General features: G+C 37.2%; 1 protein-coding gene across 1 annotated transcript in view; it reads left to right on the forward strand.

Moving 5' to 3' along the window:
• Positions 1-20,472, forward strand: part of ADGRV1 (adhesion G protein-coupled receptor V1) — a gene marked incomplete at its 3' end in the record, with an annotated part of 281,727 nt that overhangs the window by 104,249 nt on the left and 157,006 nt on the right. The window contains exons 74-83 of the mRNA XM_082012794.1: positions 330-1,177; positions 3,802-3,919; positions 4,783-4,954; positions 7,618-7,860; positions 10,210-10,617; positions 11,626-11,810; positions 12,990-13,239; positions 13,411-13,550; positions 15,208-15,368; positions 17,849-17,949. Coding sequence (XP_081868920.1) covers positions 330-1,177; positions 3,802-3,919; positions 4,783-4,954; positions 7,618-7,860; positions 10,210-10,617; positions 11,626-11,810; positions 12,990-13,239; positions 13,411-13,550; positions 15,208-15,368; positions 17,849-17,949 — 2,626 coding nt within the window. The remainder of the gene's footprint in view (positions 1-329; positions 1,178-3,801; positions 3,920-4,782; positions 4,955-7,617; positions 7,861-10,209; positions 10,618-11,625; positions 11,811-12,989; positions 13,240-13,410; positions 13,551-15,207; positions 15,369-17,848; positions 17,950-20,472) is intronic.

A 20,472-nucleotide genomic window follows, 5' to 3' on the forward strand; every position in this document is an offset into this window, starting at 1 on the left:
TCCCTGCGTTGTGTCCAAAATAGAAAAACATCATACTTTCCTTTGCCTCTCCATTTTCTTAGGAAGGCCTTATTTTTTTTATCCTTTGCTCTGTAAAGGATCCTGTGCTGACTCAAGATGCATTAAGCCTGTGTTCCATCCAATCATTGCAAAAATATTTTTCAGGGAACCTCTTTACATCTTGCTTTGTATGGTTGCTATTTCTTCCCTCTACTGTTACACAGTTTTTTAATCCACTTTCTTACAGCCATTGTAATCATTCTGCTTGGGTGTTTTACTTTTCATGCTTCGTATTTCCTCACTTGACATTGATATGTTTTCGGTTTCAGATCAGGATTTACAATAGCTGAAATTGAGCCAATGGGGATCTTTCAGTTTGCTCTTAACTCAAGATCTGTTTCAGTTGAAGAAAACGTTCAGGCAGTCACACTACATGTCCAAAGATTGTTTGGTTTTCAAAGTAATCTCACTAAATTGACATATCAGACCATTCCAGGAAGTGCCAAACCACTAGAGGACTTTATACCCATCTACAATGGAGAGCTTATTTTTTTACATTTTCAGACAAACGCTGTGATAGAAATATTAATAATTGATGACACTGTGTCTGAAATGGAGGAATTTTTTTTTGTAAATTTGACTGCTGTGGAAATTTTGGATGTTCAACCTGTGAATGCTGCCTGGAGTCCACGTTTGAATCCAGCTTTCAGTGTTGCAACAGTTAATATCCTGGCTAATGATATTCGTCATGGAATACTAAGTTTGGGGCCAGAGTTTATTTATGTTGAAGAAGATGCAAACAACAGTACCCCTAAGACAGTGATACTTCATATCAGAAGGACCGAGGGTTTTACTGGTGATATTGAAGTAACTGTTAAAACCTTTGGGGGAGTGAGTGCACAGAGTGGAGTAGATTCCTATCCATTTGGAAGTGTTTATGGGAAATCAAACTTCACATGGGCAATGGAAGGAGAAGATTTTGAGGAACAGTCAGTCCCTCTGACTTTGCTGGATGGAGAAAGAGAAAGTAAGGTGTCCATAAAAATTTTTGATGATGATGAGCCTGAAGGACAGGAATTGTTTTATGTTTTCCTTTCAAATCCTGAATGTGGAGCTCAGATTGTGGAAGGAAAAGATGAATATGGATTCGCTTCTTTTGCAACAGTAATTATTGCAGGTAATATTTTTTCCCCCAGAAATTTAGTAAATACAGCTGAATTAAATAACAGTAAATAACTGTATGTTCTCATAGCAATTTTCATATCAAGATTGGAATTCTATTTGTCAGTAAGCAGGGTATTCTATTCCCAAATGTTGAGTTTTCTAGATCAGAGGAAGCATCCAATGCACCCAGCCTACCATGTATCCCTTAGCAACGTCCCTCAAAATACATTTATAGATGCTGCTTATATCTGTTCTTGTCCTGATTTACTTGAGGAAGGGAAAAGACTAAGCTTGAGAGGTTTCTTTTGCAGATGTAGTAGCATTGCAGGCTTTTCTGGTTTTGTTTGCCATTTTGTCACTTTTACATTGCGTGGTGTTTGTACATAGTATAAAAAGCAGTTTCTGTTTTCATTCTTATCTGCAGTGTAGTCATCCTCTGCTTCTGGGGATGGAGGATAGGAATGGGCTTACGTAGACACCAGGGAAGAATTTTCTTTCGATCACTGCATGCTACTGTGAGAAAAGGATGTCAGAGCTCCAATTTCCCTTAGGTTTTAGTTACCTATCAGGCCTACCAATTGATTATAAACCAAGTTTAACTGCAATACAGATTAAGTTTTAGAAACAAGCTGTGAATTGTAACAGTTCAGGCTAATCAAGAAAATTATATGTAAGGTCCAACTTATACTGGAAGTTTTGTGTATTTAGATAGTCTTAACAAAACAAGGTAGATATTGCAAGCAGGATTAAGCTGTGCTATTGGATGAGTGTATGCAGCAACCAAAATTATGTATACCAGAAGAGATTGTATAAATCACATGTTCCTGTCATGTGCACCATCTCCAGAGTTCATCATGTAAGGAACTGGTTGCCCATATGTGCAAGTTAACCGAAGAAGTTTGTGCACAGGCACAGGCTGGAATTTGAACTTGTATTGAATCCACATGTATTAACATGTCCTAGAGTTACGCCCTGAGTACAATAAGCACATAAAGATCAGGAAACAACTTATGTTAAGGAGAAGGCTCAAAACATGTATCTGCATTTAATTGTAGAGATAGAAAGATACCACAGGTTAGATATTTGTGCATGCGCATAAGAAAAAAACAGAGGATTTGTTAATCTTCAGTATATATATTGACATTTAATATGCACTGTGTTGGAACTAGATTGCCTTCCCAATTGCAGAGTAAAACCATCACTACCTGTACGGGAGAAATCCTCTAGAAGCAAGATTTAATGGGACACTGTGAAGACATTAGTTTCTCTTCATTAACCCTGGGGTTTTTTCCTCCACTGCTGTTTTGCTGAGTTATTTACATTCCCATGAGAACACTGCAATATTTTGCAGCTCCCTAGTTCCACACACTGAATTAAAGGTGTGGGAGAAAAGCTGATGTAATGGTTTGGGAAAGTGAATGGGTTCAACAATATTATGGGTCGGATCACAGAATCACTAAGGTTGGAAAGGACCTTCAAGATCATCAAGTCCAACCGTTAACCCAACGCCACCGTGCCCTCTAAACCATGTCCTGAAGCGCCACATCCACACGTTTTTTGAACACCTCCAGAGATGGTGACTCCACCACCTCCCTGGGCAGCCTGTTCCAGTGCTTGGCCTCTCTCTCGGTGAAGAAATTTTTCCTGATACCCAGTCTAAACCTCCCCTGGCGCAACTTGAGGCCATTTCCTCTCGTCCTATCGCTGGTTACTTGGGAGAAGAGACCAACCCCCACCTCACCACAACCCCCTTTCAGGTAGTTGCAGAGAGCGATGAGGGCTCCCCTCAGCCTCCTCTTCTCCAGACTGAACACCCCCAGTTCCCTCAGCCGCTCCCCATCAGACTTGTGCTCCAGACCCCTCCCCAGCTCTGTTGCCCTTCTCTGGACACTCTCCAGCACCTCAACGTCCTTCTTGGAGTGAAGGGCCCAACACTGAACACAGGATTCAAGGTGTGGCCTCACCAGTGGCGAGTCCAGGGACACGATCCCTGCCCTGCTCCTGCTGGCCACACTAGTGCTGGTACAGGCCAGGATGCTGTTGGCCTTCTTGGCCACCTGGGCACACTGCCGGCTCATGTTCAGCCGGCTGTCAACCAAACCTTCTCTTTGGAAGCCCATCTTTATCCCATAACCTACTGTGTCCACCTAGGGGCACACTGAGGCCCATTTCTGTTTAGAAAGAATATGTTTTAGGGATTACAGTAAACAAAGAACAATATACCTGAAGTGATATCTCCTAAGGGCATTATAGGCAAGGTTTTAGACACTGTTCTGGACTACTGCAACACCTAGTCTCTTGAAGTCAAGGGACACAGAATTCAGTCTGAATGTTGCTGAAAATACAAGCTTCTGTCTATAGATGGTGCCAGGACTCTCACAAGGAATTTACTTTGTAAATACTTGTTCCACTGCTTAAAATGAAATTTAGAAATTCCAACATTTGAAGTTCTAGATAATCATGGAGTGTAAGTTAAGAATAGAAATATTAAAAGAAATTTTCTTGAGGCATCCCCAAGTGATACTTTGCATCATGCTTTTGACACCTGGTCTTTATTTTTTTAGCAGTTATCCACATTAAAACTGTAATTTAGGCTCAGCTCTTGCTAATTACTTTCATGGACTGTTTCCTGTATAGGAAATGATTTCCAGAATGGCGTTTTGGGATTCGTTCCAGAAGTGCAAAGTGGTCTTGTACTGGATGAAGACTCAGAAAACAGAGAGGTGCTACTGATTGTCGCAAGGCAACCAAACAGGTGCCGACTACAGCTTATTCAAGTGCCCTTCCCACACGCTGTAATATGTTGAGTCAAAGAAGCTGCTGTTAGTGGAGGAGGTTATCACAGAGTTTTAGAATAGATCTTTGACTTTCAGCTCCTTTAATAACTTCCCAGAAGTGGACAAACAGGTTTTTAAGTTGTGAATGTGATTAGGTCTGTCACTGCACTGTTATAAAGCAGAAACGGAAAAACCAAATATTTTCTAACTTACACTGTAATTATAAGTGCAAGTGTGAAAGTGTTGCTTAAGGTAAAGTGTTTGCACTGCTAAAGGTATAATTCAAATTCTCATCTCCCTGTGTAGTATAATGTAGGCATAAATACTAACAATTAAGAAGATACCTAAGTGTCAGTACTATGCTTATGTCTTCACTCACACAGATACTATGTTTTTTCTAATTAGCACAACTGTATGTTGCACATTCATGTGTACTTTAAACAAATATGCTCAAGTATGCTAAGTTCCTTAAACTTAGAGGAAAGACAAATTCTTCCTGGCTTTCCAGGCAAATGGTTACTATAGTATTAAGGAAAGTACTTGGGCACATCCCTGTCTTCTAACCACCGGTGTCTCTTATTCAGCTAATCTCATGTTTTCTGAGAAGAATCTGGCTGCCTGTAATTGCTTTATTTTTTTCCTGTGTTACTTTTTGGTAATCTAAACACGTTTTAGAGGAAGGAATTTAAATAAAGAGATAATTTTTCATCTTAAAGAAGTTTGTTCCCTAGTGATAAATTTTGAATAATAACATAAAATGTATGTTACCTCTGTGGTTTATGTTTCCTAAAGCATTAGTGCTCTCCTTCAGTACGTGTATATTCTTTTGCTTTGCTTATAGGGCATTTGAAGATGTGGAGATCTTTTGGCGTGTGACCTTCAATAAAACAGCTGTTGTCCTTCTGAAGGATGGCATGAACTTGGAGAATGAACTTGTATCTGTGCTGGGAGCCACTACCTGCCTGGCAGGTCAAACAATGTGCAACATCTCCATTGAAATAAAACCTGATAATGTAAGTGATTATTGCTTATTTGTGTACAGCACTATGGTGTTGAATTGCAGTTTATCAAGATGAAAAAACTCCTCTGATCAGAGGAACTGATGTGTAGGGGACAGTCTGAAGACGGTAACTTAACATCTGCTCAGTTCCTCTGCAAACACATGTTTGTTTACGGGCTTGTACTATACCTCCATTGTGACTGGTAAAAATTTGGGAAGGAGCTGAGCGTTTAATTTGAATTGAAGATTGCAGATCTCAGATTTTTACAGAACAATAAGAAAAAAAAGAATGGAGTTACTTCAGTGAGATGAGTATTCATATACTGGACTCATCCTTCATACTCCAAGCATTTCTTAGTGGAAGTGGTTTATGGAAAGCGTATCCTGTGAGTAATAGCACCTTGTTCAACAAAAAAACTTTTATTGCAACTTGTGCACAATTCTACATGCCTAAATCTAGCACAATGAACTGTGAATACTCAATCATAAAGCTGCATAAGAATCTCTGAGTGTCTAAAACTCTGTCACTGTGCACACCCAGCTTGCGAGTAGTGGCGTTCAGTTTAGCAGCCATCATCCACTGATGCCATTTGGCATTTGTCAGTTGGGTACGCCTAAGCCTAAGTGCCTTGAGCTGGCACTCACAAATGCAGACGTCATTGAATTAACACAAAGCACAGCATTCAGTTGTTTTTATTGAAAATAGAAGAAAAAAAATTTTTTTGTGTGAATAGCTAGTGGTTAAAACATCCCCTTAAGAAAGGAAGGATTAATGTTTGTCATTCTTTCAGAGTGGAGAGCTTGAAACATTCCAAGAAAGTATCCTAACAGCCAGGCTAGTGGCAAAGCTGAGGTCTGGCGAGTGGAAAAGGACAAGATGAGAAGGTTTCTGTAGTTTTTCTGACTACATTCTAGGAAATAATGCAAGACGTAGGCTGTGGGAAATAGTGATTTCCTGCAATATTTAATAGGGTTTTAACAGTGATTAATACTGATTAATAATGATTTCCCACTAGTGAGTAGGATGCATTCTCTTAGTTCTGTAAGAAAGAGGGTCATTTTCCTTCTTCATCTTCAGATGTTTTTTTAAATTACAGAGCCAATGAATAATACATATATATGACTGGGGCACAGACTGCCTCACTGAGTAAACTGGGATTTTGAACCTGTTTAGTCCAAAGGAGCGATATCATTATTTAATGACAACAGTGCGGTAGCGGCAGAGCCATGCAGTTGTAGCACATGCAGTGCAAGCGTGTGCCACTCTACCAGGTGCTAATGGAAGGCTAAAGTTCCCTGAGCATTCCAGTAAATTTGTGCCTGTCATCAATTAGTCAAGATCATTGAATTTAAAGAATTACCTAACAACAACTCCGTTAAAAATATATGCTATTGAACACCCCAAATATTTCCTAAATCTTCCGGTTCTTCTTCCGTAAGATAGCTTATAAATTAGTAACAAATACATTGTGAAATGATGAAGTAATAAATACATTCAATAAATATTTTACATTTTTTTATGGCACATGGTATAACGTATTCTAGCTTTTGAAAATTTTTACTTAGTCAGTTGTACTGACTTTATTAGCTAAGACCTGAATCCTGCTTTCCTAGAATTAAAGTAGGATTTAAAAAAATACAGAGTTCAAACAAAAAGCTATGTTTACTAATAAAAAATTGTCTTCAATGATCATCTTTTTTATTGTACTGCTACTGTTGTGTAAAGAACTAATTTTTTTCCTAGCTTGCTGCTTCATGAGTGCATGTAATAGGTTCAGATAACATATTTCCAATTATTTCTGGAATCTCAGTAATTAGATGTCTATTTCTAAACATATTATGTCTGTATTGTAGGTAGAAAATAAAAGATAGGGCAACGTGTCATATTGAAATTTAATTTTGCTACCTTATTTTCAATAAACAGGCATTAAGTTTGTAGAATTGACTAGACTAATTCTTTGATATATGAACACTAAAATTCAATAGCTTATATTGCCATACTGACACAAGGTTTCAGTACATTGTAAACCTCACAGAAGTCTACCACATAGTACTCCAGGCTTTGGGATTTTGGATAAATTCAGTTAAGCGTTCAAATCCAGTGAGATTTTCTTGTAAAAATATGTATAAACGTGTTAGTGTATAAACACTAAGGCTGTATGTAAAATGTTTTTCAAAACTTTACCAGAGTTCAATACTTGAATAGAGTCAATATTAACTGCAGATTCAAAACTGCATACTCAGACTTCTGTGCAGTTTTTTCATAGGCAAGTAGGTGTATACATGCCTTTTTGTAAGGCAAAATTAAAGTGAAAGAGAAAATTCCTCATGAAGTGTACAGCTCTGTAACTCTATAATCTGGAAAATGGAGCTCTCTAAGAGTTTGCATATGGCAAATATGCTACACATAGTGTATAAATAGCTACTTTATTGCAGTAAAGTTCCATGCGAAAACCAGAGATGTCATTATTGCACATGACAAGAGTGATGCCTGCTGCAATATTGTTATTTTTAGGATATACTTCATTGTAATTATTGCACATTTCAAGAAGAATGCTTTTGGTAATTGTTAGTACAAATAATCCATTGCACATACAAAAGAATGTGTACATTTTTTTAAAGCTGAAAGCAATTAGTAGGTCTAATAATGATATCAAAATCATCCCTCATTTACAGGTACCTGAATTTGAAATGTATTTTTTTGTTGAGCTGTATGCCGTAAGCACAGGAGCTGCATTGAACAGCAGTGCCAGATTTGCTTTTATAACAGTCCTTGAAAGTGATGCTCCTCGTGGTTTAGTTTATTTTGCTGTGGGATCTCGTTTTGCTGTGGCTTATAAGAAGACAACTTTAATCAGTCTGCAAGTGCTTAGAGATTCTAGTACATCAGTAACCACAATGGCTAGCTATAGCATGCAGGTAAGACTTCTGTTATTATTTTTATTATTTAGCTTATTTTTACTATTAAATAATTTTTCATTCTCTAAAGTAAATGTGATGGTAATTTTTCAGAAAACAGTCAAACATTTGCTGGGCTTCTATGGTCTAACATTGGTTTTCCATTAGTAGAAAGACCTTGTTTTCATTGCATTGTCAAAAGTGATTTTCTTCATAGTACCTTCCAGTGGCTTTAAAGACTACAGTCAGGCAGGCATTAAATACTTTTCTTTCTTTGTCCTAAGGTTCTTATGAGACTTCAGTTTTTGAGGCTTATTCTGAAATTAAGTTTTTATCATGATGGGTGTGACTATGAAGATTCAGATACCAACACACTTGCTGGTTTAGGTCACAAGTTTATTAATATACAGAGCACACTTGGGAAAAGAGAAAGAGTACTTTCATCAAATTTTATTCCATGTTCTCAAAATACTAAACTTGAAAATTGTTCTTCTGATTGAAAATCTCATATGCTTGTCAATTTTACCATCCCCACTCATTTTTGTTATGTTTACAGCTGAAACACCAGACTCTTCTAACTGTTGACCTTTTTATCTCTAAATGAGTAACTCATTATTATTGACAGATGATGAATATTCTCCTTTAGCAGAAGTAACACAGCTGCAAAAACATGATTCCTTCAGTTTCCTTATAGTTAGTATAGTGCTTAGCTTGGTCTGCATTGAATATGTTTGATTTTATGCCTAAAAGCATTATTTCAGGAGAGGATTATTATAAAGAAGCATTGTGTCACCAGTGTACTTCCATCACCTTTTATAAGAAAAGGTTTTGCATTCTTTTGTTGTATTGCATGTATATCTATTTTAACTGTATAGGATTACATGGTGTTTGCATGCATTTGTTATACAGTAGCTGACCAGTGCTTTAGTTAGAATGTGTGCTAACAAATTTTCATGTTGTTTCCAGTCAGGAGTTCATTATAATCTAGCTCTTAAATGGAGAAGAAATTGCTACTGTCCAGGGTATCGTTAAGCTGAAATATAGGGGGCAATTCTTTGTCTATTCCTATTTTTTATATAACAACCCTTCTTTGGACATTTTTAGGTTTTGAGGGTACATGGCCAAGCCCAAAGTGTTGGTACTGTTGGTACCTGCAAAATAAGGGGTCACGGAAGACAGGAAGCGTGAGGTGCTAACTGGAAACAGATGTTTATCTCATTCCTACAAAGGTTTCTTGAACATTGTTCTTGTCACTAGTGCTTTTATTACCACTTATTTCCCCGTTTCCTAATTCTCAATTGGAATCCACAAACAAAAGGATACTTCTCACTGGAATTTGTGCAGATGATGTGATCATATTCTAGAGCAATTTTGAAGAGATACATACTGCATTGATTTACCAAGTTCTCATATGAACTCAAAAAAATGTCTGATTTATTCCATAAGTAAACACTACTAATTAAAAGTCAGTGTTTTCAAAAGGGGTCTAGTATTTCACAAATAAAAATCCTGTTTTTTACAGTAGGAGACCTTTACTTAAAAATCATTACACAATCTGTACTTACTAAATGAATAGGTACTATTGAAAAATCATACATTTGAATAATAGCACAGAATGTTAGTTTCCACTTAAGGAAAGTTTATTATATTACCAGATGTAATATCAAGGTTATGGCAACTGACAAAAAGAGCAAGAATGTGAAGAATGAAACAGTATCTGCAAACCTCATGGAAGGTAAAAACAGTGCTACTTCACAGGGAAATGAAGCCAGATAGCACTCCTAGATAAGTTCATCTGTCTGCCTTGCATGTGTATCCTATAGTGTTTGCTTTGCCTTTGGACTTAAATAGGTTGTTCTTTTAAGTATTTATACTGGGACTGAAAATACAATGAGTTGATATTAGTTTGGGCACAGATTTCCAAAATCTTTCCCTTGCTTTTGTTTAGTTTTTATGTATCTGTAATGCCTGTCTGTACCCTGAACTGAGGGACTTCATGCTACAGGCATAAACTTGCACCAGCCCCTCTGGAATTCACCTCATGGATGTGCTAACATTTCTGTAATATCTGTTCACCCAGAAAAGCTTTATGATTTTTGTTGTGGAAAAGAAAGAGAGGGATCGTATTTACTATTGACTACATATAATTCTTCCCCTAGGTTGTCACTGACTACAAGTGACAGATTGCTGTTTCAGGGAGATACTTCATTTAGTGTAATTGTTACATCATTCTTAACTGCATTTTGAAAGAGGACCTCTTTTTACACATTTAAATTTTACCCATTTAATATCTGTGTGTTCTACAGCAGCTGGTTTTGAATGATCATATCTATCGTAATGTTACCTAAAACTCTTTTGGTTTGTTTTAAGGAGCTACACAAACCTGAACCTATTGGTCGGACCTTCATATCTCCAGCCGTGGCAGGACAAGATTTTGCCAGATCTGAAGGTTTATTGACTTTTGAACCTGGACAGAGAAATACGTTTCTGGATGTGACCCTGACTCCAAAGACAGGATCTTTAAACCCATTTCCTAAACGTTTCCAGGTTGTACTTTCTAATCCCACAGGCGGTGCCAGAGTAGATGACATGTATGGTATTGCTAACGTCACCATTGTCTCAGAGTTGGACTCCTTGCCAGTTTGGGGCCTGATTGATCAACTGCATCAGCCTCTTGATGACACCATTTTACACAGAGTCCTCCAGAACCTGAATGTCAAAGTGGCCACAGAAACTACAGAGGAGCAACTTACTGCTGTGATGCATATAATAGACAAGGTAATCCTTTCCTGCTCTTTCTTGAATGACCAATGAGTTTAATAAGACTATCATAACACATAGGCCTGTGATCAGGTCAAGGTTGGCATCCACAGCAGTGACTCAGGGGCACAGACTGCAAAGGTGAAAATAAACATTATGAAGTCCCACAATCAAGCAAGAAGATTGTCTGCCACTATTTAGGATGGTGGCAGGAAATGAAAAAATCAAATAGGTTGAAAACAGCAACCAGTATTAATTTTGCGTACATATCTATAGTTCAAGATTTTCTGCTGTGCAAAATTTTGCCTTCGGTGCCATACTGTCGTAGAGCTTATTATGATTTCTTGATTCTCAGGCCACATCTTTGTTGGTTTTAGCACTGGCACGAGACAGTGAGGCTCAAGGTTTGCTCATATCTTCACAGCTGGCTGCAGCCAACACATAAGCAAAGCCTACCAGGGCCAGCTGGAGTCTGCTGTTATCTTAACCTGGCATGCAGCTTGTCTTTAGTCCTGCAGTAGCTTTGGGAATCAGGTTGGCAGGGTAGCTGAGCACTTCGGCATTGCATCAAGTTCTGTGAAAGCGCTGGGGCTAGTTTTATGGCTTTCTGGCTCTTCTGGACTTGTGGAATAATGCACAGGAGCTGGAAAATAGGTTTAAATGCCTAGACACAAAGCGGTATAACCGTATTCGTGAACAACAGTTCATTTGCGATTGTTGCTATTTTGACACAGCAAACGGAGAAAATAACATGAAAAATTCTCAGGACTCAACAATCTTTGATTATTGAAAGAATGAAAAATGCCACATACTTTCTTTAATAATCAAGTCCCTATTAGTAAGCATATTTTTATGTAGTTTTGACATAGACCTAACCATAGCAGTGATCAGAAGGAGGAAAAAATATTCTGAACTTTCTGAATGAATGTTGGGATAAAAATAGAAGTCTTACTAAACTGTTCAACATGAAGAAATGTTACAAGCAGACTTCTGTGCATAAAATGTTGTTTGATCTCTTCTCGTTAGGTTACAGATGTAGGTGAAAAACAGTTACTCACTGATAAAAGTAGACGTCTTTTCTACGAGATACTCTGTGCTCTGGCTAGCCCGAAACGTGAGGACACACGAGGATATAGCCTGCTTGCTGAGGTGACTGAGAAGTTTGCTTTTTCCCTGTTGACTGGGATAATGTGTGGATCACCAGGAGAAAGGTTAGTAAACTTGAATTCAAATTTTGTTTTGGAAATATGTGACAACTTATTGATACAGTCAAAATTTCAATGACATTTTTAGAAAAGGGACTTCTTGGTCATCTAATATGTTACCTATATGAAAATGTGTTGCATTCTGTCACAATCTTGCAAAGCACTGTATTGGCACTGTGAGATGGTGTCACAAAAAACTGGTACACTGATATGGGATAGCTATGTGAGTAGGAGTCAGGAGGTCTGGAATGTATTCATTCACCTTTAGGTCAAATATTGCATAGAAAAGTATTCATTAATCTTACCAAGAAAGTAACGTCATTGTATGATGGAGGGCCATCTTCTAAGACTTAGATGAGAGTAAGTAACCCAAAAATTCTCCTGACACTTTGTAATTTCTGTGTGCTCACTGGGTTTTGCTCACTTCAATATTATTTTTTTTTTTAAAAGCTACTTGTAGTTTTTACGTGTAGTTTCAAATTGCTAGTTTTGTCTGTAAGTGCAATAATAACCTGTGGTCAGGATAACGGGCAGGGGAAATAGATGACTGCAGAAATAAATAACACACTTTTATGAGACAGATAGTTTTAAGCAGTGGGTTTCTCCCACTGTGAATCTATTAAACAACTGGTAGTTGAATTTAGAAAAAAACACCTTTTTTCCCCTTCAGAAAATCTATTTCTATCTTAACTTCTTTTGGGGATGTAACTTTTCTTGCCATTTTCTAAGTTGTAGGGGGTATGAAACCCATCTCAGCCAAAAGACAGCACTATCCTGAACAGTGCCCAGAACTCGAAAGTTCAAATTCATTTTTTTTTTTCCATCCTCCGTTGGGAATAAGAGGTAAAGCGAGATTATCCATTTTAATATCTCTCCTTCTTGTAGACTCATCTCTATAACAAGTTATAAAGATGAATAGTCTGATCACCTAGTTTACCATGGAGGGGTTTTGGCTGCAAATCATAGTGAGCAAAACCCAGAAGGGAAATAGGGAAGCTGAAGCACATAATAATTCAGCCCCCCTTTTTTTCACAGAAACTGAAACTGCCTGTCTATCAAATGTGATAAAGCCTAAAAATGATAGAGGAATAAAGTATTAATTACAAATACATTTTAGAGTCATTCTGTGAAGAATAGTGAAGCTCAGTTCCACTTACCAGCCCTATTGCTTTTCCATTTCAACAGAGGTAGAAATATCCTTGATAGCTGCCCATACATTGCAATAATGGCTCACAACTGGTTTCCTCAGCAAATCAATGGACACAGATTTGATGGAAAAGATGGGGATTCTATTCAAGTACCTGAACATTTACTAGAGGTCTCTGTTGTATTATCACCTCCTCAAGAAGAGAGCTGTGAATCTGTACAGTTCACAGAATACAGCAGTCAGCAGTGGTTCCTTACTGGAGATAAAGAACTTGCCCTGAAGAACAAGGTTTGAAGATAATGCAATTTATTTTTTCAATAAATTAATTTAATTCAGATGTTGCCAAAACATCTTAAATGTATTTAAAATAATGTGAACATTTTTGTGTGTCTCTGATTAAAATGAGCACCGTTTAATTTTAATACTACATTTTTATTTACATTTTATGTGTTGTTTCAGGTTTTTTCTATGAGTTTGAAGGGTCAGAGTTCACAGCCTTTGAAAGATAACAATGAAGTAATTTACCGGATTTATGCTACAGGAAGTCGGATTGTTCCACAAAAGTCTCTCTGTCTCCTCTGGAATCAAGCTGCTGAAAGGTTATTTTATTAATTTGCTTAGTTTTGTATTTGCGTAAGATGTGACTCCAATTAGATAATTTTCAAGTATAAAATTGATCAATTTCCTATTTGTCATTTTTCCTTAATTTTTCTGGCCTTTGTACCAGCACATAAAACTTTCCATATAATAAAATGCGTAGTTATTCTAGCTCAGACATTTCTCAGACTTCTACTTGTGACTTTTTTCAAGAAAATACTATTTAGATTATGTAATGTTGTGTTAGGCAATGCTGACAGGCCATAAATCCCAGAAATGGCATCACTTCATTATTATTAATGACTTTGTACTCTTTACAGTTCTTATCAAGCAAAACTTCAAGTCCGTTCTTACAAAAGCAGAGAATTAAACCTGCATCTCTGGTATTGCTTCAAGTCAGTGTCTCAGAATGTTCCTAATTTGCTAATATCAACTCTGTTCTTTGAGTCTGTGAAAGACACTCTGTAAGTGAACAAAGAAAAATGTTAAAGGGCAGACTAGGGATTTATCTAGACCAGTATCCTGTCTCCAGTAGTGGCTAAATGTAAATGTCAAGGGAAGAGTAAGATCAGGACTAGCATAAATACTAGTTCCCCTAATACGACACTCTCCAGTGACTCTGCGAGCTGAATGTGATTTTGTGTATTACGTACCCCGAGTGATTTGTGTACCACAAACATCTCTTCTAGTCTTTCCTTGCACCATCCAGAATTTTAGCACATTATTTGACAGTGATATCTACAGGGCTATGACTTTTTGACAGAAAAGCCACCTCCTGATATTTTTTGGTTTTTTTAAATATTGCTTCTACTAGCTTAAGTTGGTGTCTCCTGGTTTTTAGAAGAAATGGTGAACTGCTGGTTATTTTCCATTCGTGTTGCTACACATACCATTGCAAACCATGGAATAAAGTTTTCTGTGTATACTCTTCAATGATCCATTATTTGATTAAATTGTGTTGTTCCTGTTCGCACAGTATAAATTAATTTGGAGATAATTATGGTCTGTGTCCTGCTGAGGTCTAGTTGGTTTTGATATGATTTCATTAGACTGACTGGATTATATCAGTCTGTCACTGATATAAACTATTTCTCTTCAGCAAGGAGATGCAGCAGAATTTACCTGTATGTTTACCTTTTATCTAGATCCTATATCACAGACCAGCCATCATTTCCACTAGAAATGGCTTAGGATGTCTCCTGTAGTACCCTTTTTCAAAAGCAGTTCAGCAATACTGAAAGAAAACAAAACATGAATTTCAGTTTCAAAACAACAAACAGCAGTATAAAATGAAGTGTTCTCCATAATGGGGTAAGGTATTGTGCAAGTTAAATAACAAACTATTTGGAAAGTCAGACAGACCTGTAAATCTTGCAGAAGTTTTAAAAACATGGCCACAAAAATTCTCTAGTGGAAAAAAATGTACATTATCATAGAGTTAGAATTTTTTTAATCATAAAAGTAAAAAAAGCTATAAATCATATTTTAATTTCATGTAAATGTGCTATTCCGAGAACTGCACCTGGAAGATTACACAAAACACCTATGCAATAGTTTAGACAACTTGGTATTTCAGAGATACAACAGCAATTTTCAAGCCTGCTTACCATGTAAATTACACAAGTCCATTTCCAATTTTGTGAACCTTTTGTTTTGCAGCTGGCTGTCTGATAGCGGGTTTTGCAAAGTGGTTGATGACACGTCAGACTATGTGGAATGCTCTTGTTCTCATATGTCCATTTATGCAGTTTACGCCCAAACAGATAACTTGTCTTCATACAATGAAGCTTTTTTCTCTTCTGGATTCATCTGCATTTCAGGTCAGTTGATTTAAGACAGTTTTCTCATTCATAACAACTGATGACTGGTAAGACTGATTGATTGTTAGTGATTTTAGTAACTGAGGAAAATATTTTTATTTGAGGGGGGGTATTGGAAGATTGTTAACTAACTTCATGGTATTAAAGTTGCCAGCTGGTATGGTATTTGCACACTGACAAATTTTGCACCTGGAAAAAAAGTCCAGCAAAGAAATATGTTTCCTTCTTGAACCACACAAAAGAGAAATATGTCATTCATTTGGAGGAAGAAAGTTAAAGATCCTAAATTCACCTGTATTTCTAGCAGCAGTACAATTGTCCTCTTCATTATGTCTTTCAGACACTTTTCAACCTAGCCTGAAAGCTTTTTGGTGATTTTAGTTGACAATTTATACTCAGAAGTGATACCTTGAAGGAGATACATTCCATATCATGTGTGTAAAGCTCCATTGTACTCTGTTGCCTAACTGCACTCTGACATCTTGGGAGAAGCCCAAGAGTTTTTCCTGTGAGGACCATGACTCACTTCATTGACAGCAACAACAGCATTTGCCGAAGTCCCAAAATGTCAGACCTGAGACCTAAGTTTTAAACTCTGCTTGCCTTCTGAAGGAGATGGAAATTAACCTTTCACAGTGCAGTCAGTTCACTATTATGTTGCAGGCAATCAGGATGAAAGTAAATTTTTCTTCTTGTGTTGGTAGCGCGGTGAAAGCAGGAACCTAAGAGTAACGGGGTCACTAAGAAAAAATGCTAAAGGGATTCTTAGTCTAACCTTAAGACACTTAAATGGTGTTCTGGGTCTGCTCCTTGTGAGGTTTATGACTTCTATACTAGGTCGCCACTGTATGAGTAACAAAAACAGTGCAAACAGTTAAATCCCCTATTCATACCCACCCAGCAAGCTGCCCTAACAGACTAAAGCTAGGCTCCTTAATTGTTTTAAAACCTCAGCCATAAAAAAGAAAATAAAAGATAAGAAAACTCTGGTTTTCACCTGCTTCATAGAAATTGATTGTTTTATTTAACAATGATGAAAGAATATTTAGCAGATAAAACTGAGCAGATTTTAAAATACAATTAAGCTTCTAACTTAGATTGTGTTAGTGGAAGTAAAAAAAAAAGAACTATAATAAACAAATGTGATTACTGGTTTACAGAAAAAACAAGTAAATTGATGAGACAAATATGCCATAGAATACAAAACGATATCAAAACTGAAGGAAAAAACACTACAAAGTAAACCAATATGCTGTAGAAACTGAAACTAAGAAAATTTTTCCTGAACTGGAAGCAATAAAGACCTTCAGATCCTTGCTCAGCACTAGTCATTTACTGTAGTTCTGTTGTAAGAATGTATTTTAAAAATTAGAACAGTTTAGCCTGGTTAGGGGTTTACCTTGACTATAACTGCAATGCCTTTCAGCTTCTCCGGCTGGTTTAAGGTGCTTCCTTATGTGATTATATATATTTAAATCTATTATTTCAATTAACAAATTGCTTTAGGTTTAAGAGTTATAAGGATATTATTTATTTCTCTAATGTCTAGGTGTGAAGAATAAAAAAAAGGCGGGGGGGAGAAAAAATAGCACAATAGAGTGAAACAGAATATTACTATTTCTGAAATTTTCTTATGTAGATAGTTGCAAAAAAATCACTAGCTAATCTTTGAAAGGTTTAGAAAGAATTCTGTCTGCAATGATTTATTTCAGTCATATCTTACAAATACTTGTAGTTGCGCAACCGGTCTGTCTCAAAAGAGAATAAAAGATCTGCCTTAAGCATCCAAATTCCTGCCCTTCCTGGGGTGTGGAAGTGCACCAACAATTAACTCTGCATGAGCTTTGGCAGCGTTTTCCTTAGTGGCTTAGCTTTCCCAGGGTCCTTCTTCTAAGAACTACTTACTGGTAGGTAAGGGGCCCGTCCCATTTCTCTTCTGTTCATGTTCACAATGAACTAATGAAATGAAAAGTGGTGTTGTTCTTTCTGAGTACTGCTATAAGAGATTTCTGCGCTGAACAGCGATGAAGTGGGAGACTGGCATTTGAAGGTTATAGCTATCACCTCAAACAATGCTACCCAGCTGGAGGCATTTTTTATTTGTTCGTTTTCAAAAGCATTTTTGGATGCAGTAATATGAACACTGAAGAGTTACCTTCGCTTGATATTTAACTATTATGACATATCATGCAGAAATTAAAAAAAAGACTGCAGAAATTACTTGTTTACATTATGCAATTATTTTTGCTCCCAAGCCTATGAAAAAGTTAAATAGATGTTAGTACTTCGGTAATAAATTAATAAGTGATCCCAGTGTGAACCAAAGTGAACATATTCTCTGTGTAAGGTTTGGGGCTTTTTTTGTTTTTTAATGTTCTGCACCTTCAAGAGATCTGGCATTATTATTGTTATTTAGCATAGTTTATTAGCCTAAGCTTTACATTTCCCCCCACCCCCTTTTTTTTTTGGTTTTTTTTTAGGTTTCACTTTGGCTATTATCTCCCACCTTTTCTGCACCAGGTGTGCAATGTTTGCAGCTAAACTTCTCACGCACATGATGGTTGCTTGTTTGGGCACTCAGGTAAGAAAAAAGTCTGAACAGACCTCCTTTTCTTTTCCATAGTGTAAACATTTTCTGAAAATGAAAAATTTCAACATATGGTACTTATAATCAATCCAATATTCATACCCTATGTGGGAAATTCAATTGAAATTATAAATTTTCTGAAAATATTTAGAGAAAACTTATGGATGATATAGCCACATGAGAAGATAGTTTTGTATGAGGAATAATAAATGTTTTGATGATGATGAGGTATATAATTGAGACAGATGAGTTCCATCATTAACACCTTTATTTATTAAATAGATTAATGTCAGTAATCATAAATTGTGTGGAAAAGATTTATTTTGAGTAGTGGATTATGAAAGCTCTTTTGCACTCTAGTATTTGTAGGCAGGAATAGTTATGAAAAATTTAAATAATGACAGAGAATAAACTGTAGAAAGTCTTCCTAGTTCTCTCATGCTGGTTCAAATAGTAATAGAATGTAACAGAAGGTAATAGAATGCCAACAAACTGAAGGAGCATATAAAAGGAGAGTATGTCTCTCAATCCTATAAAATATAACTTCCTCAGCTTTGGAACATCTGGTGAAATGGAAAGCTATGAATAACCTCAAGTATCTTAAAATTACTTTATGGAAAGATTCATTAAGAAGGAGATTTTATGTATATTTTTAATGCTGTAAGGATGATGTAAATACGAATTTAAATATATGATGAAGGCAGGGATCCTGAGCGAACTTAAGCATACTAGCAGGCAGGTACATGGAGAAATGTGTCATATCAGCAAAACACTCTGTAGATAATCGAAACAGCGCTGTGGTAGTACCTGTATAACTTTATCTCTCAGACAAGCCTTTGTGTAATGCCATGGTTAGTATATAATTTTATTCACGTTACCTCATGATATAGTTCTTTGCTGTACGATGGAGTGCATGGATAGTGTTCATCACACAACTGGATTTAAAACAGCAGGAGCAGGAAAGGTCCTTGCAGAATGTCTAGACATCACTAGATACCAGAAGGTTTCTTGCATCTTAGGGGGTAAAAATATTTTGACATCTCAGTTCTTGATTTCTGAAACACGTACTTAATGTTTTTTAATAGTTCTGTGTACTTACATGGAAAGCTAGTTTGTTCCAGGGATCTGTAACATGCATGGTTACTAGCATACAAATATGCAGAGTTAATTTGGGAGACATAGCCCGCAACATGGGTAAGGACTTGCATATGGTAATGTGTCGAGATTATACAAAACAAGACCACTGAGAGCTTTGCAGTGTATTTTATAGTCTAATGATAGAGTTTGCAAAAGCTTCTTCTACTTTTCCTTGCAGTAAATGTTGAATTGTCTGTGTTCCCAGAACTGTTTGCTGTTTTGCATATAATGGAACTATCCTTATCCATGTTGCATTCTCTCTATCTCCAATACTTTCTAATTTCTTTGGCAATGGTATGTTGCATTTCCAGCACAGAGAAGCTTGTTTCTTTTTACAGTGAGTTTCTTTTTCACGGAAGCCTTTTGTTTTTTTCTCTATAAGGATTCCTTATCAGGTCTTTCGGACCCATTAAAACATCTTAATTTACACACAGAATGACTGAGATAGGAAAGACCTTTGGAGGTCATCTTGTCCAGCGCGCCTGCTTAAGCTCTAGGACACCTAGAGCCAGTTGCCCAGGACCATGGCCACATGGCTTTTGAGTAGTCCCAAAGATGTAGACTCCACAAGCTCGCTGGGCAGCCTGTTCTACTGCTTGGTCACCCTCACAGTAAAAGCATGTTTTCTGGTGTTCAGAGGGAACCTCCTGTGCTTCAGTTCATGCCTGTTGCCTCTGGTTCTATCACTGGGTACCACTGAACAGACCCTGACTCTGTCCTTTATGCATCCTCCCTACAGATGTTTATATATTTTGATAAACCCTCCCAGGCCTTCTCTTCTCCAGGCTGAACAGTCCCAGCTCTCTCAGCCTTTCCTCATAGGAGAGATGCTCCGTCCCTTACTTATTTTGGTGGCCCTTCATTAGACTCTGTCCAGTATGCCCATGCCTCGCTTGTACTGGAGAGCCCAGAATGGGATACAGGACTCCAGTTTTGGCCTCACCAGGGCTGAGCAGAGAGGAAGAATCACTTCCCTCAACCTGCTGGCAATGCTTTGCCTAATGCAGCCTTCTTTTCCACAATGGCACAGTGCTGGTTTATGTTCAATTTGGTGTCCACAAGCATGCCCGGGGCCTCTTCTGCCAAGCTGTTTTTCAGTTCGGTGGCCTCCATCATTCAAGCAAAGTTAGTTTTGCTATTTTTATACTGATTACATAGTTAAAATCACAGAATCATAGAATAATTAGAATAATTTATTTAGGTTGAAAAGACCCTTAAGACCATTGAGTCCAACCATTAACCTAACACTGCCAAGTCCACCACTAAACCGTGTCCTTAAGTGCCACATCTACACGTCTTTTAAACACATCTGCACATGACTCAACATTTCTTTTAAGGCTGCTGCATCCATTTAGATCTATTGAATAATTTTGGTTGGAA

Source organism: Phaethon aethereus (genome assembly GCF_964289735.1).
Source record: "Phaethon aethereus genome assembly, chromosome: Z".
Classification (NCBI taxonomy): domain Eukaryota; kingdom Metazoa; phylum Chordata; class Aves; order Phaethontiformes; family Phaethontidae; genus Phaethon; species Phaethon aethereus.